The following is a 16,682-nucleotide window of genomic DNA, read 5'->3' as shown; positions in this document are numbered from 1 at the left end:
AAAAATTATAGAACAGTTCACATTATTATATATTAATAATTGGGCCGTGGGAATTAATAGAATACTAAATAAAAAAGATAATAGATATAAAGGAAACGATCCTATTTATAAATCGGCAATAAGTTATAGTAGTAAACATAAATAATTTATAACACAATTGTTTTTTATTCTTTCACCTATCCTATTAAGAAATTAATTGTTCTTCTTGATTATTTCTATTTATAAAATAATATTATGTTATTAAAAATTATTATCATAAACTTTTACTTTTATAATTTTTAATAATATATTATTTTATTAACAGAAATAATAAAGAAGAAATTTGTTAATATAGGATTTATTTCAGATTAATAACTAGACTATATGGCACCAAATTAGTTGGAGATAGTGTCCATAGATGGCGCTAATACGGTTTAATTTCTAATACATTATGTTGCCTACCCCTGGGTCCCAGTTCCACTCAAGCTCTCGTAGCGAGCGGACGTGTCCCCCTCTCTTTTCTTGAGCGCTCCTCTGTGAACACGTAATTACCTGAGTTCAGGGAACTTAAGGCGATTAGCTAGTTCTAAGAAACGTTAAATGCTTTTCGAGTTACGAGCGAAGGTCAGCCGACTGTAAACAAAATCTCCGGCCCGACTGGGCGCCCCGGTACGCGGGTTTTACCCAACGTGTTTGTAAAATTTGTCGTTTTAAAATGACGAAACAGAAACCGCCACTGATCTGGACTGAATCCGACGCGGAATCCACCACCACCATGACTTCAGAGCTTACCCGAAAGCTCGCCACCAGGCTTCACGAAAGCCAAGAGGAGGAAAAGAAAAATGAAGTCTACCGAAGACATCTCCGTCGAATTTAAGAACCGCTACGAACTTCTCCCGGAAGAAGTCGATACGATAGCAAAAAAACCTCCCTGCGGGTAAGAGAGCATCCCTTATTAACAATAAACCTAGACTCCCAATTAATCAATCATAAATCATCTAGGTGGTTTCTGCAATCACCTTCGGCTCACTGGCGATCTCACCCAATGGGTGGGTAAAGACAATTGCACCCTGAGATATACGGCTAGCGATTGCACCGTCTATATCAAAAACCCCGACAACCGCATTAAAATCATCAAAGAGCTCAAGAAATCGAGCATACCCTAGACGGCCTTCCCTTTCATATCACCCCGGAAGAAGTCACCAACGAAATCTTCGATCGGTCGACCATACAGGCAACCAAATGTTTTCTAATGAAAGGCACCCATTATCCCCGCTTTCTAATAACATTCGCCAACATCAGAAATCTCGAAACACTTCAAATGCAGATTCCAGCCCTCTTCAACACCCGACTCCACTGGGGATACGTAAGAAATACAAAACTTCCAATAAAATGTAAAAACCGTCAAGGTTGTGGTCACGCGCCCTCGAACTGTTTTGCCCGCCCCAAGTGCGTTAAATGCACAGGTGATTATAAAACCGCAGATTTATTTAATGGTTTTTGGGGATAAACCATACGAATTATTAATTCCTGGCGTGCACCTTTTTCTTTTAGAAACCAAAAATCACGTTTACGACGTCCGGGATGGAGATCAGACGAAATAAATTTGGAAAAATTATGTATACGCAATTTTGCGAAATCTACTGGGCAGAGACGTTCGTGACAAGATATTACCGAGGCGATCATGGACTTGTGGCAGAGGAGATGGGAAAGCGCAGAAACAGGCAGAAGAACTTACGCCTACTTACCAAATGTGAGGGACCGTATGGGGATGGACATGGTCCTGTCAAGAGGACTGGTTCATTTCCTCACGGGGCACGGACCGTATCCATCTTACCTCAAAGACAGAGGCATAAGAGAAACAAACGAATGTGATTGCGGATTGGAAGGGACACCGGACCACATCTACTTTGAATGCGAGTTACTGAAGGATCAAGTCAAACATCAAAGAGATGCGCTAAGGGGACAAACACAACAAAATCAAAATTGAGATTGAAACCAATAGGGTAAACGGTATAGTCGTTGGCACTGGTATAGTGATTGGCACTGTGACGATAAAAGTGGATTTAATAAGAAAACTACTAAAGCTTTTAATATAAAATAAATCTCAAACTTTAGCGCCATCTATGTATAATGTGTGTTATTAGTTGCGATGTCGTCAATCCAATATGGTGTTCGCAGTGAGTGAATGTGTCGGACGCGGTTCCTGTTGTTCCTTATGAGTGACGAAGTTTTCACAAATTGTGTAAGCACCACCACGTTGTTCGTTGCGCTGTATTCGCCTGTTATCTGAAATAAAACACAATTACAGGTGAGTTTTCTTTTAATTGAACTTTATAAATGATAATTTGAGGTTATTTTGGGCTTTATTCACCCATTTTAACCGTAATTTCAGTAGTGCCAATAACTGTATGAAAAAATGTCAACTTTTTAATCATTGGCACCATGTGCCAATGACTATGCTTTGGGCGGGAAAGTACTTTATGTCAAAACTCATCTTAAAATTCCTACAATTTTATATTCTATTAGGATATTGTTGAATTGTCATATCAGAAGTGTAGGTAGACAGTTGTTGGCACCAGTGATATTAACTGTCTGGTTGGGTGCCAATGACTATAATTTGTCTAGGTGATCGTCGCCGTCATGCCGAACGTCATTGAAGGCTCAAGATATAGGAAAACCTATGACGAAGGGACGATATCAAGAGCCCTGGAAGATATATTAAATAATGGCCTAAGCAAGAAAGCTGCCTCGCGGAAATATGGAATTCCACGTTCCACATTGCAATTTCGCTTGAGTCAAAAATTCAGTAAATCGACATTTGGACCACGTCCAATTCTTTCAAATGACGAGGAACAAATTTTGGTTGATTGGGTTTTCCATAGTGCTAAAAAAGGGTTTCCGCGAAGAAAAGAGGATCTGCAAATCAGTGTCAAGTGTTTTCTAGACGAGAAACCAAGAGACAATCCATTTAAAGACAATATGCCGGGTGATGGGTGGTATAAAGCATTTTGAAGCGACATCCTACACTGTCTGAAAGAGTGCCTGAAGCCGTTACTGCTGCCTAATATTGAAACATACTTAAAACAAGAGAATTACTTTGATATTCTTAAATATCCCGACAGAGTTTTTAACGCAGACGAGACATGCTTCATGTTATGTCCCAAGAACAAAACTGTCTTAGCACCCAAAGGTGCTAGGAATGTTTACGAGGTTGACAATGCCCCAGCAAAATCTAATTTAACTGTTCTATTTACTTTGTCTGCTAAAGGAGACATAACTTCTCCGTTTGTCATTTATGCTTACAAACGTGTACCTTCTGCAATTGCCAGTTCAGTGCCAGATACGTGGGGAATTGGCACGAGTTCCAATGGGTGGATGAAAGCAGAACTGTTTTCAATTCGTATCAGCTGAGTGACCTCTGCTCCCAACTGAAAATTATTCTAATTTGCTTGTATGCAAACTCTACACGAATTTTACAACCTGCCGATGTATCCGCATTTAAACCACTCAAAACGTATTGGAAAAAAGGCGTATTAGAATAGAGAAGAAACCATATTTCAGAGGCATTAACCCAAGAAAAATTTGCTCCTATTTTACAAAAAGTAATTGAAACTTACATGAAACCTGATATTATACAACACGGTTTTGTTTGTACTGGTTTGTGTCCATGGGATCCAAATGCCATTGACTACTCAAAATGTCTAGGTAAAAATAATACTGACCAAGACCCCAAAAAAGAAGACAAGGTTATGATACCTCGCGGTCAAGATTTGAAGAAATAGTTGGCGTTAATTTAATGAACAAGCTAAAACTGCCAAATCCAACGACCATTACACAAGAATCTCAAGAATTTTGGGTTTTGCATAGATTGTGGAAAGAATACGATTCAACATCGGTTGAAAACGAGATTGAAAACGGGATTGAAAACAACTCAGTAGTAGTTCAATTTCTAAATTTTGATAAACCAGCGCCTGTAAATATGGATTTTGACTGTAGCAATATCACCAACAAAGACAACGAAGAATTGTTCAACATTGTAGACATACCGATTATATTTGCAAGCACTTCTAAAATGTCAATAGAAGAAGAATTGGCAACAACTTCTGCTACAACGGGTAAGATTTATTTTATTACTTCTTCTTGTTAGTTTATTTTTGTATTTAGGTTCTTCAGAAATTACAGAAGTCAATGAATCTAATGAATCGGTCATCAATCCTCCCCTAGAAAAAGACCACGAAGAAGAATTATCAACAAACGACCCTAGCAATGTATCACTCAAAGAGTATTTAGTAAGGCCGGAAAGTCCTGCCAGGAAAGGCAATAGAAATTCGGAGCGAATACCTTTTGTCCTCACGTCCGAACAGTGGAAAAAAATACAAAGTGAAAAGAGGGAGAAAAAAAGCCTTGCCGAAAAACAAAAAGAAGAAAGAAAACGTAAACGCTTGGAGAAAAAAAAAGAAAATGAAAACAAAAAGAAATGCAAGAAAGTAACAAAGAACAATAAAGAAAAATTAAAAGATGTAAACAGCAATAACCCAAATGAAAAGCAAATAAAAATCATATCTAATATAAAGTTACGTGAAGCGGTAGAAAATGCAAAGAAAGTTCTTTTCTCAGAAGACGATGATGATGAGGAGAAAAAGGAAAATGATAACAATTACGAAATTCGAGGAACCATGGTTAATCAAGAACTATGCTATATTTGTGTGAGAAATATAAATACTTCTAGTAATGGATTTAAATGTTCAAAGTGTTGTCGTGCTTACCATCAAAATTGTATACAAAAGCAGGGCCTTTTTGACATTTTGGTTGACGATGTTTTCACATGCAGAACTTGTAAACTAAAAAAGTAAACATAAATTTTTTAATCGTTTAAACTAATTTATAGATATTTCATTAACTTACCTTCCCAATGTCTGCCTTACTACTCCTCTAGGTAGGTAGATACAAACAAAAATTTATTTTTTTTTACACAAAAAAAGTGTGCCAATCACTATACGCTACGGGTGTCAATTATTGTCATTCAAGTGCCAATCACTGAAATTTAGGTAATTTATACTTCTCAACGAATTTTGAGCTAATTGAGGTAGAAATTATTATGGGAGACGTCTTGTTAATTGAATATATACTATTTTTAATTGCCTGAGTATATCAAACGCAGATTAAACAGCCAAATACGTTAGTTATCACTAAATAAATATTGGTGTCTTTCTTAAAGTGCCAATCACTATACCGTTTACCCTATACCAAATTGCAGTAGTTTCTACTGAAGAACCGGCGCGAGGTAAACAAAAAAAACCAAACCAAGTATGAAAACACCGCAAAGCTTAGTTTTAAGGTAGTAGTAGTTTTTAGTTGATTAGGGAACAACTTAAAAAGAGGAAATAGGCGTAGCTTTACGCAAAAACAAAACAAAAAAACAAACCATAAATAAGCTGATAGTAGAACAGTGCGCCTTCTCGTGGCAGGGACGAAAACGAAGTTCGGGTAACTGCAAAATGCAGCAATAAAAATCCTAAATAAGATAAAGGTAAGCACAAGCATGATATTGTAGGTGCATAAACAAATGCATGCATAGAAACAGCATGATAGGTTAAGGTAGAATTAAGGCAAGTTAATTAAGGTAGGCAAATAAGGCATGAGTTAGAATATTTCTTTTAATTTAAAAAAAAAAAAAATCTTTGCATGTTAGAGTTAGAATTAAGGATAAGTATTTAGCAGTATGTTTTCAATTAATAACTAAAATGTAATTTCAATTGAAAACGTATAAAAATAGAACTAACATTATCAAAGTAACTTATGCATGTAATAATCAAAATTCAGCATGTTAGTAACGAAGTTAGAAATAGAGGCTTACACAGCATGTTAAAGTTAAGGTAGAACTTAGAATTTCATTTTCATTTGTAATTAAGAACCTTCTTTTTGTTTTTTGTTTTACGGTTCAGAATTTTCATTTTTAATGTAATGGCAAAAACGGCCTAGTTTAAATTTTTAAGGCACTAGGCTTTAGAATTTTAAGTTAAATAAAAAAAAATATATACGCAATTTTATGGGGAAACGCAGATCGTGCGAAGTCGTTAAAAAAAAATTAATAATTAAAAATTACGTGATGATTTTTGGGATTAACTACTGGCGGATATTATCTTCTGGCCCCGTGGTCAAAAATTGTTCCCTTCCCCAAATTTTTGTGGTAACCTTAAAATCGGGTGTTGGAGGGGTACAACACCCGAGATTACTTAAGAGCTTGTAAGACCTTTTTCTAGACGATCACAATCAATTCAGAATTCACAACAACAGTCATAACCTAAAAGATTTTTTTATTATTTTTTAGCTAAAGATTCGCTTTAACGCCAACTCTAAGTTTCAACGCATATAGAACTGTGACTCAGTTTCATTTGTGAACATTCTTGTACTGGGTGGCGGAGATTGAACGACCACATTTGAGAAGGGCGTGGTTTTGGTAGGGAAGGCTGGGTAAGGTCGTTGAACCTGTCATTGTGTAGCCTTGAGTGGGAAGTTTAGTTGCCATGCCGCGTTGGAGCGTTCAACATCGCTCGTTCGCCGTGGAGGCGTTTCTCCGTAACAATGAGTGTTTCGCAGCTACGCGACGCAGCAAATCAATTGCGAAGTGGGTTGATGACTTTCGTCGGCACGATTATGTTGCCCCAAAGACTGTTACACGTGTTGCAAATGTTGTGACACCAGAAAATGTGGATCGTGTTCGAATGTCCGATGAGCAAAGTCCGCGACGTTCAACGAGACGCCGCGAGCAAGCACTCGAAATTTCGCGTCGGAGTTTTCAAACCATTTTACTAGAATTACACCAACAACCTCTTCATAGTGAAAAAGTCACGGTTTGGTGTGCAGTGTCAAAAGTAGGGATAATCGGGCCTTATTTTTTTGCAGATGAAATGGGGCAGACGGTAACGGTCAATTCAGAGCGCTACGTGCGTATGCTTCAAGAATTTTTTATCCCCTACTTAGAAGAAAATGAATGGGACCTGAGAACATTTGGTTTCAACAGGACGGAGCCACAGCTCATACCGCGAACATTCAATGGATCTCGTCCGTGAAACATTTCCGGGACATGTGATTTCCAGAAATGGTAATGTTTCGTGGCCACCTCGCTCGCCTGACCTCGCACCCTGTGATTTCTTTTTATGGGGTTACCTCAAGTCCAAGGTGTACGTTGACAAATCACGAAACTCTTCCAGACTCTTCTGACTCTTCCAGATTTGAAAGATGCAATAAGACGTGAAATTGCAGCCATTCCGGAAGAAATGCTACAGAGCGTCATGATCAAATTCACTGAGCGTCTGCACGAATGCATCTTCATGGAAGGACGGCATTTATCGGACACTCTGTTTCATAATTAATTATTTTGTTTTCTAATAACACTTCCATCCATTAACTACCACTGGTGCTTTCTTCAACCTAATACCACAAAAATTAAAATTTTTGCGTCAAGTTCAAATGTGGTCGTTCAATCTCCGCCACCCTGTATATTTCTGGCTTGCAACCTTTTTCTTCTGATAAAACTAAAAATCACACTGGGGCAAATAGGTTTTAAAGTTGGCATTCAATCAAAAAATCAAATCAAAAATTCGTACTGTTTAATGTAATGTTTAAATAAAGTACTGTCCAATGCACAATATAATGAATTTATTAACCGCGGACACCTCGCTGAATCTCGTTAGAGCCAGTCGCGCTCAGCGAAGAAATAGACGAATTTAGACATGTTATTTATTGTGCTTACAATTAGACAGTAGTTTTTGCGTAGAGTTTGTGTTACTGTTGACTTGAAGATATTGTTTTATTGTTATCGAACCTTCAAACTCGGATATGTACTACTTATTAATATGAAGCTTTCAAACAATACAGTCCGTTTATTTTAAATAAAATTATTCTCAAAAATGATGAGTCATTAATAATGTTCCGAGCTAGTCCGAACCTTTATTTTTGCATTTTTATAATTGACATTAATTGTATATTAAAGATTAATTGCTTCTGAGTGCTCATATTTGCTCTTTTCTCGCATACTTGTATTTTAGCACAATATACAAGTAATTTGAAAATAGATGGCTAAAATGAAACCCATGTAGAACAGCCAATTTTAAATAAAATGAAAACACAAATGAATGTGTGAAGATTAATTTTTATTTGTCTTCTGTACTACCGGTTTCGAAATTCTAAACGAATCGTCTTCAGGTGCGACTGAGAGATAACGTATCACCCATTACATAAAAATCAGATAATAATAATATATAATGAATGTAATTCCGTGTAATTCCACCAGATTGACAATAAAAACATATCACTATTACACAATTATAAAAAATCATTAAAACTAAATCTCCTAGAAGAATTTGAAGTCAAAAAACATGAAAACAACCCAAAATTTACACTTTTAAAGGAATATTTAGAATTTTCAAAAACACGCTTATTTTTAAATTTCATAAAAAAAACATTTTGAAGATTGTCACACGGGGGATGTTGATGACAATAAGTCGACGAGTAAGGGCGTTGTTTGTTGTGGAAAAAATATATTTAATTATTATACAAATATTTACAAAGTTAATAACTCGATGTTTTGGTGACGGTCTTGTTCTCAGCGTGCCCTTTTTATACTCCCTTGGCCGGAAGTAAACAAAGGGCAGCGCAGCCAATAAGGGATTTCCGACCCTTCGGAACCATGCGCCGAGCAGCGCCAGGAGTCTGCGCGTTGCTAACAAGATTTTAGTTCCGGTTTCGGTACGTGCGCTATAACCTAATCAAGTTCATATAATAGTAAGTAATTAGCCATTCATGTTATTTAAAATACTAAGTACATATTTTAATGTCATGTCAGTTTAAATTTAAATTTTTTGATATTATTGAGTTCAATCCTAATTTAATATTATTTAACGGTAAATATTTTTGTATATTGTATCTGATTTTTCTGTAATGGTTGATACGTTTTCTGTCAGTCGCACATGAAGATGATTCGTTTAGTGCGTTTTTCGATAATTATTACGTCTTTATTCACAGGTATGAGTTTAAACACTATGTTCATAAAAAGATTAGATCATATCGATATTATGCGAAGTTCCATAAGTCGTGATCTTGACGAACAGTTTAATTTGTTGACTGAAGAAATTAAGAACCGTACAAATTGTGATGATAAAGACTTGCAGAAGTTAAAAAAAAAATTGTCATATTTCAAGTCAGAATAGAATCCAACATAGAATAGTTTAGAATCCAACAAAGATTGGTTGGATGCTTCTATTTCATTTCCTGTATATAAAAACCAGTTGAAACGAGGTCGACCAGAAAAGACGTTTGAATCCAGTTCGGAGCGCTCAAAGCGACAGAAAACGAAGAAACTGCATCCGTGTTAACTTACGCCACGCAAATGGCTTTAAGGTCCGAAGGGCAGCCACAGGCCTCAAAAGTATTACAAAGTATCACTACCACAAGTCCAAAACGTGCGAGCAAATATATAAAAGCTTATAAAAGGTCGCTTGTACCACAACAGCATATGTCAGGCGCAGATGCTTTATCTGTTTTAGTAGAAGCTAAGTTATCACGGTATCAATATGGCATCATAAGATCATCCGCTCCAGAAAAATTCCCTTCGTACAAAACGGTTCAAGCAGCGAAAAAGTTTTGTTACCCTGAAAATATTGTGGTATCTGAAACTACTGCGTTAGTTCCCTTACAAAGTATGCTTAACCACACTGCTAAGCGTTTACTTTTAACAATAGACTATGTAAAGCTACACGCAGACTGGCGCGATCGCGGCCGCGGTCACGATCGAGAATGAATGACGTAACTCATACCGGCGCGATATGATTCCAGAAAAACGCGTCCTGGCGGCGTTTTAGAGCGCGGTGGCGACCAGTTGTGACTTGACAAGTTTGGCCGCATGATCGCGAGAAATATGGACTCTGCAACGGAAAAGTTAATCGAAAATATTAAGAAACAGAATACTATATGATTTATCACATCCAGAATATAAGAATAACAGAAGCAAAAATAAGATTTGGGGCGAAATAGGAACTTTGCTTAGCATAGAAGGTATGTCTGTTAACATTTTTTAGCAGTATATTGTAGACATTAGTGAAAGTAATATTGAATGTGTTCAGGCCCATAGTCAATGGGTCAAAGGGTCTGTAGCCCTTTTCGGGTTCTCTACAAAGGAAACAATATATTATTCTAACATCATGTTTATATTTTGTATGGCTTAGAGAGATAATACCAAAGTTATTACATATTAAAAAAATGCACAAAATTTTGTCGTATCTGAAACGAATAGTTTGTAGCCCTTCGGCCGTCAACTGGAAGAACATCTAAGGCTCCTATAACAGGCTCTGCATCCTCTAAGAGATGTGAAAAGGGTGCATCCGTTTTTTCCGTACGCAAATACACTGTTGGAAATAATTCACGAGTACACGTGAAGATAAATCCATAATATTTGCGGAGCACAAAGGTTTACTGTAGACGAGTTTATTCAGCGAGTTTCGAGTTGTTCCGTCGCGGCATTGTTGACTGAGCCGCCCTTCCAAGTGGAACATTCCGTCGCTGTGGAGACCGAAGTGGATGGAAAATATCGGTCGTTTTTAGTGTGGTGTGATGGACCACATTGTTATCGTACTCTGTGCGCAATGGATGGGCGATCGCGTTACTTAAGCGAGTTTGAGCGAGGAATGTTTGTGGGTATGCACATTGAGGTACATACGGGGTTTCTTCATTTTGACCAGGCAAAGCTCTATTTGAGGGAATGTTCAATGATCCTCTGGACAGTTGTTGTCCAAAAGAAGATGATGAAGCCACTCGAAATAGTCAGGAGGAAGATCAGATAATAGAAAGAAGCCGAAACGTATAGAAGTAGTTCTGGTGTACTTCTGGCTAGATCATCCGCAAATATTGCCGAAAAATCAAACATTTGTCCCCTCTCTTTACAAACAAATACTGCACTGCAGTCATCACAATCAAACATTACTCCTCAACTATCAAAAAAAAGTGCACCAAAGCGAAAAATTATGCAAGACAACAATGAGTCATCCGTTTCCCAGGTTTTATCATATTTGAAAAATAAAGATAAAGACAGATCATTTAATGAAGCCTTGCAAAATATAACCGCTGAAAAATGGAGAAAATGTGTTCAGTAAACGTAAACGTAATTGAAAAAATGTGGGAGTTGGACAACTTAATAGAGGTTCAAGTTGAGCCACTAATCATTAATATGGCTGAAGATACTGACAATACTGATGTTGATGAAGAATCAAGTTCATCATAATGAGCTTTGTGGCGAACATCTGGACGCCTGAAAACTTTCGCCGGGATTTTTACAAACTGTACAGAACCATTTGGAAAGAGATGCCATAATATCTCCAATAAAAGCTACACCTGAGGATGAAATTGATACTTTTTTTTAAAGCTTAGCGATGACCGTTAAACAATTTCCGCCTCTACTAAGGGCACAAACGAAAACAAAATTGTATCAAATTGTGTACCATTATGTCATATTAAACTGATGTACAGGGTGGGCAAATTTGGGTGTTATTATAGGCTATCTCAGAAACTATAAGAGATACGAAAAAAGTAGGTGCCATGTCCCGGTCTCTTTTTTCGAGACTAAGCCAATCCCGCAAACACCAAACCTCTATCTTCTTTTGTTTTTAAGTTATAGCCAAAAAGTCAAATTTTCGTGATTTTAAAAAATGCTCATATTTCGTTTATTTTTGAAATTAGAGAAATGGGGTTGATACGTTCTTAAGACACTTTTTTAAGTAGAATATATTGCCGTTGAAAAGTTTTAAATATACTTGATGATTTTTGAGATATAACACAAAGTTGTGTTTTTTTAAATACAAACTATACTTGATTATGATGTTAAAGAAAAGAGCATATTTTTAGCTTTCCAATGATATATCGCACGCATGATGTTTCTGCGGAAAATAAGCGTTAATTTTCAATTCGAAAATAGTAAGCGCGAAAGTTCAAAATTTTGATTATAGTAGGCGTGTCCGGACAGTAAATACTACCTAGTGGCTATAATATATGGTTTTGCACGAATATGACAGAATAAAGTTGGTTTTGTACCATTATTCAGGATAAGTTGGTTTTGTACCAACGAATAAAAACATTGAATGGTTAATTTAAATTTCTCAGCATCTTATCGCTGACTTTGTTCACCAATAAAAAATGATTAGCATTTAAAGTTTGTTTATTAAAAATACAAGAAATGTATTAATTAATGAATAATTAAATATGGACAACTTCAGGAACTAAACAGTCATAAACTGTCATCTTCTTCTACTCAACTTACTGGTTGTAAGATTAGAACAGTTCGGTATCAATGAATGAAATCTTCGGTAGTATTTTCCCAGTTTTCCCCAAACATAAGATGTAGAAGTTTTTTGATATCAGCAATCTTTTCTTTTGAAATTGGGTGAGATAGAGGAAAATTAGGAATCATAAACTGGGAGCGGACTTTCCATTGAAACACCGTTTGAATGGGGATATGAAGACTTATGTATCATCTTCAAAGCGGACTCCAATATATTCTATATTTAATTTTATCGTTTTATTTAAAGATAATGCAGAACTTCTTAAACGGGAAACTCGTTTCGCAAAATTCATGAATGAAATGACAAGTAAACTCACGTTGCTATAGTAACTAAGTAGTATTTAGCGTTTTCCTCGCCTACTATAATTAAAAATTTGAATTTAATCTTTAATATTTTAAAAATTGAAAAATAACGCTTATTTTCCGCAGAAACATCATGCGTGCGATACATCATTGGAAAGCTAAAAATATGCTCTTTTCAGTAATATCATAATAAAGTATAGTTTGTATTTAAAAAAATACAACTTTATGTTATATCTCAAAAATTATCAGCTATGTTAAAAATTTTTCAACGACAGTATATTCTACTCATAAAAGTGTCTTAAGAATGCATTAACCCCATTTCTCTAATTTCAAAAATAAACGAAATATGAGCATTTTTTGAAATCACTAAAATTTGACTTTTTGGCTATAACTTAAAAACAAAAGAAGATAGAGATTTGGTCTTTACGGGATTGGATTAGTCTCGGAAAAAGAGACCGGGACATGGCACCTACTATTTTTGTATCTCTTATAGTTTCTGAGATAGCCTATAATAACACCCAAATTTGCCCACCCTGTACATACATTTTATAAATTATATAAGTTTTATATACATTAGAATGTGATATTGGATAATTTAAAACTTGCAGTAAAAGCGTCTACTTCGCGGAAAGAAAACTTCAATCCTTATTATAGTTGTGGTGCAGTATATTTTCACGTACCACGCCTATTGAAGTTTGGTTTAATATTGTTAAAAATAATATACTTGAATCCCGTGTGCATAATAAATGTTCTTTGAAGAACACTTGTGAAGATTGTGAAGGAAACCGTGCGATTATATTTTAAGTCAATATTGTGAATTAGAGTATTATGTTAAAAGGACGAGGTGTGCTACCCAAAAGACAACAATTTCCAAAAATAAAGAAGAATCATGGAATAGGAGGCAAAACCATAAACATACCTATTTAAACAATTATCCATTAAAAAACATCTGAGCGAGAAGAATAAAGTAGAAGTAACATACAATACCAATATCGTAGAATTACCCCATTTGAGCAGAGATTATGCATGGATTCTAATCTAAATTTGGTAGGGAAAAGTTATGTTAAGTTTTTCAACATTAAATATCAGTATATGTGGCTTGATAATATTTTTACTTGATTTTTGTTTAAAAATACTGAGCAGAAATACAGTACATTTGAAAGTGTTTATGGCTCATCAAATCACAAGCATTCCGGATGATGTTGTTTTATTTTTCTTTTTGTAGCTGTAGATATCTTCATAACGCAGAATTTAAGAAAAAGATACTTAGTTTGTCAAGTTCTTCAAGACGTTGAAAGAAAAAAGTATGTGTGATTTGAAAAAATGAAAATGACATCAGAAGGGCCTTCAGGCCCTTCTGACCCGCTTTTCACGAAAAAAAGTTTACTTGAAACTTTTTTCGATTCGAGTTTTGGTTTTCAAACATATGTCATTTTAAATGAAACCTGTACAGGATGTCCCACGACGAACTGCGTCGATCGATATAGGAGAAACTATGAGTAGTATCTTTCTGAAAATTTGTAGGTGCACTTATGTCGATATGCCCAACTCACCTAAAATATTTTCAAGATTGTCGCACTTCCGGTTATACCGGAAGTAGACAACAACTTCGTTATTTTAAATGGAACCACCTATATATTATTACATATTTAGATTCTACGTCCGATTTTAATTAACTTTTACTTAAACATCTTATATAAAATTCTTACCCGTTTCTGAAATATTTACAAATTTATGTAAAAAAATTACCTATGCAGGCTTGTATGTTATGTGTATTTCTGCTAACACTGTTAAGTATTTGTTATATCTGATGAAAGGAATTTGAAGAAGAGACTATAGCTTAACTTTTGGTAGCTCATATGTTGTCCTACTACATACAGGGTGTTCAAAAAAAGCTGCCAAATATTTATATAAGAAAAAGCGAAAAACTCAAAAAAATTAAAAATTAATGGAAACCATATATTTTTTTAATTGTATCTGAATCTACATTAAAAATAAAGGTAACTTTATGTAAGGTTCCCTATATCTAACTATCGCCGTTTCTTTGTAATTTTCGTTTTAAATAGTTTAAGATTATTCAAAACAATTTTGTGTCAAAGACGGCCATGACTACCGAGAAACAAATGAAGGTAACACAAATGTCATTATATCATTTATAAAATTCACTATGCCCGCACGTTTAAATTATACTAATGAAGATTATCTAAATCTATTTATTATCTATGGAGAATGTAACAAAGTTTTAACAAGAACATGCGATACATTTGCTGCTCGATATCCGCAAAAACGGAAACCATCCCCGAATACCTTGAAACAAATAATTTATAACTTCAAGACACATGGTTCCGTAAAAGGAAAAGTTCTCAAAAAGAAGCCTATTGTAGATAATGAAAATGTGGAAATCGCTGTTTTAGGATATTTCAATGCATATCCGACAATATCTCTCAGACAAGTTTCAAAAGAATCTGGACTTTCCAAAAGCTCAATCCACAGAATTTTGAAAAAACATAAGTATCATCCGTATTCAATTTCCATAGTGCAACATTTAAGAGATACTGACTTCGCAAGAAGAGTGAATTTTTGTGAATTTATTTTAACTGAACACTATGGAAATAATCAATTTTTGGACAATATTATTTGGTCTGACGAGGCAAAATTTACCAAAAATGGTTTGTTTAATAGACATAATTCGCATTATTGGAGTGATTCTAATCCTCACAAATTTACGACGAGTAATTTTCAAGGAAGCTGGCAATTCAATGTCTACTGCGCTATAAGAAACGATAGAGTAGTAGCGTTGCATTTTTATGAGGAAAATCTAAATGGTAAATAATTAAGAAATAATTGGTATAACGAATAATTTACAATTAATTTTAATTGCTGCAATTAATTTTTTTCTAGGCGAAAGATATTTAAACATTTTACGAAATTTTGATACTAATTATTTAGAAAATTTACCTCTGGTTGAATTAACACAAATTTTTTACCAACACGATGGAGCGCCTCCGCACGCCGTTGTGCGGAGGCGCTAACTAAATAGCCGTTTATTTAGTTAGCAATTTCGCCCGTACAATTAATATTGGCTTTTTCTACACCCGAAACTTAAAAAAAAACCCACCACAAAAACCGCTAACTGATGTTGATACTATGAGATATGACAATCGATATTTAAATAATTTCGGTGGAGTATTTATGTGTGATACTCTCCCTAAAAAACCATTGAAGAAAGAGTGTGGAGTTATCAATTTAGATTCTATACGGAGACCTGGCACGCATTGGGTTGCACATCACAAAGACGGCAATTTAGGTCGTTATTACGATAGTTTCGGGAATTTGAGACAAAGAAAATTGAGTAATAAAAACTTACTGCCACCACACTTTTGAATCGCCCCCTTTCTACTAAAAACCGCTCTAAATCGCGTTTGTACAGGAAAAAATCTTGTCTAGCCTATACTCGTTGGTTATGAAGCGAATTCATTCATGAATTATACTGCCTAAAATGTTGCATATTGCCGGTGGAGTGTCTTTTCTGTGCATCTGTACTTAAAGGGTAGATTTGTCTCTCTACGGTCAGTTTGACTGTAACAGCAGAGCAGTATTAATTTTCAAATTGCTAGGAAACGGCCAGCACGAATAGTAAATTTAAGTGTGAAGGATGCGGGCGGTCGTTTGGGCAGTGTAATGACTGCGAGCAATTCTTCAACACTCAATCGAATTCTACCGAATACCTTTGCTAGGGATGTGGAGTTCTGTTCGAGCAATGTGGGCAGTGCTGTCTATCGCTCAACTCCCAAGAAATATGTGAAGCGTCAAATAGAAGAGCTCCTAAAAGAGTTAATGAGCAACAGCAGCAGCAGCAGCAACAACAATATGTCTGCGACCAATGTGACTTGGTGTTCCAGAGCACGGCGAGACTGGCAGGGCACAGAAGAAGTCATCATCGTGAGCAAATTGGGACGTTGCAGGGTGGCATTCAGCACCTGGCGACATGTTTTCAAGGACATTCCAAGCTATCTCCAGCAGTGTCGGGCGGACGTCTTTAAGCTGATCGTTGATTCACAAGGTA

At 35.7% G+C, this 16,682-nt stretch overlaps 1 protein-coding gene and 1 long non-coding RNA gene across 2 annotated transcripts; one reads left to right on the top strand and one right to left on the bottom strand.

The window, feature by feature from the left end:
* Window positions 1–2,028: 2,028 nt before the first annotated feature.
* On the bottom strand, window positions 2,029–13,155 carry LOC139429960 (uncharacterized). The gene is made up of 2 exons (XR_011640558.1): window positions 4,749–13,155; window positions 2,029–2,268 (listed from the first exon to the last, which is right to left on the bottom strand). It is a non-coding gene; the product is annotated as an uncharacterized lncRNA (long non-coding RNA).
* Window positions 3,779–4,711, top strand: LOC139429956 (inner centromere protein A-like). Its single transcript, XM_071196444.1, has 3 exons — window positions 3,779–4,097; window positions 4,147–4,661; window positions 4,694–4,711. The coding sequence occupies exons 1-3, from the start codon at window positions 3,779–3,781 to the stop codon at window positions 4,709–4,711; spliced, it is 852 nt and encodes a 283-aa protein (XP_071052545.1).
* Window positions 13,156–16,682: the final 3,527 nt, after the last annotated feature.

Source organism: Onthophagus taurus, chromosome 6 (genome assembly GCF_036711975.1).
Source record: "Onthophagus taurus isolate NC chromosome 6, IU_Otau_3.0, whole genome shotgun sequence".
In the NCBI taxonomy this organism is placed as follows: Eukaryota; Metazoa; Arthropoda; class Insecta; order Coleoptera; family Scarabaeidae; genus Onthophagus; species Onthophagus taurus.
The sequence above is the reverse complement of the archived record's forward strand: the minus strand, read 5'-3'. Positions and strand labels throughout refer to the sequence as shown.

What these genes read in the sequence shown, in the direction of transcription:
- LOC139429956 (XM_071196444.1), top strand. Translation starts at nt 3,779, where the DNA reads ATGAACAAGCTAAAACTGCCAAATCCAACGACCATTACACAAGAATCT. An exon ending in AACAACTTCTGCTACAACGG is followed by an intron (nt 4,098 to 4,146) that starts GTAAGATTTATT and finishes TTTTGTATTTAG; the next exon opens with GTTCTTCAGAAATTACAGAA.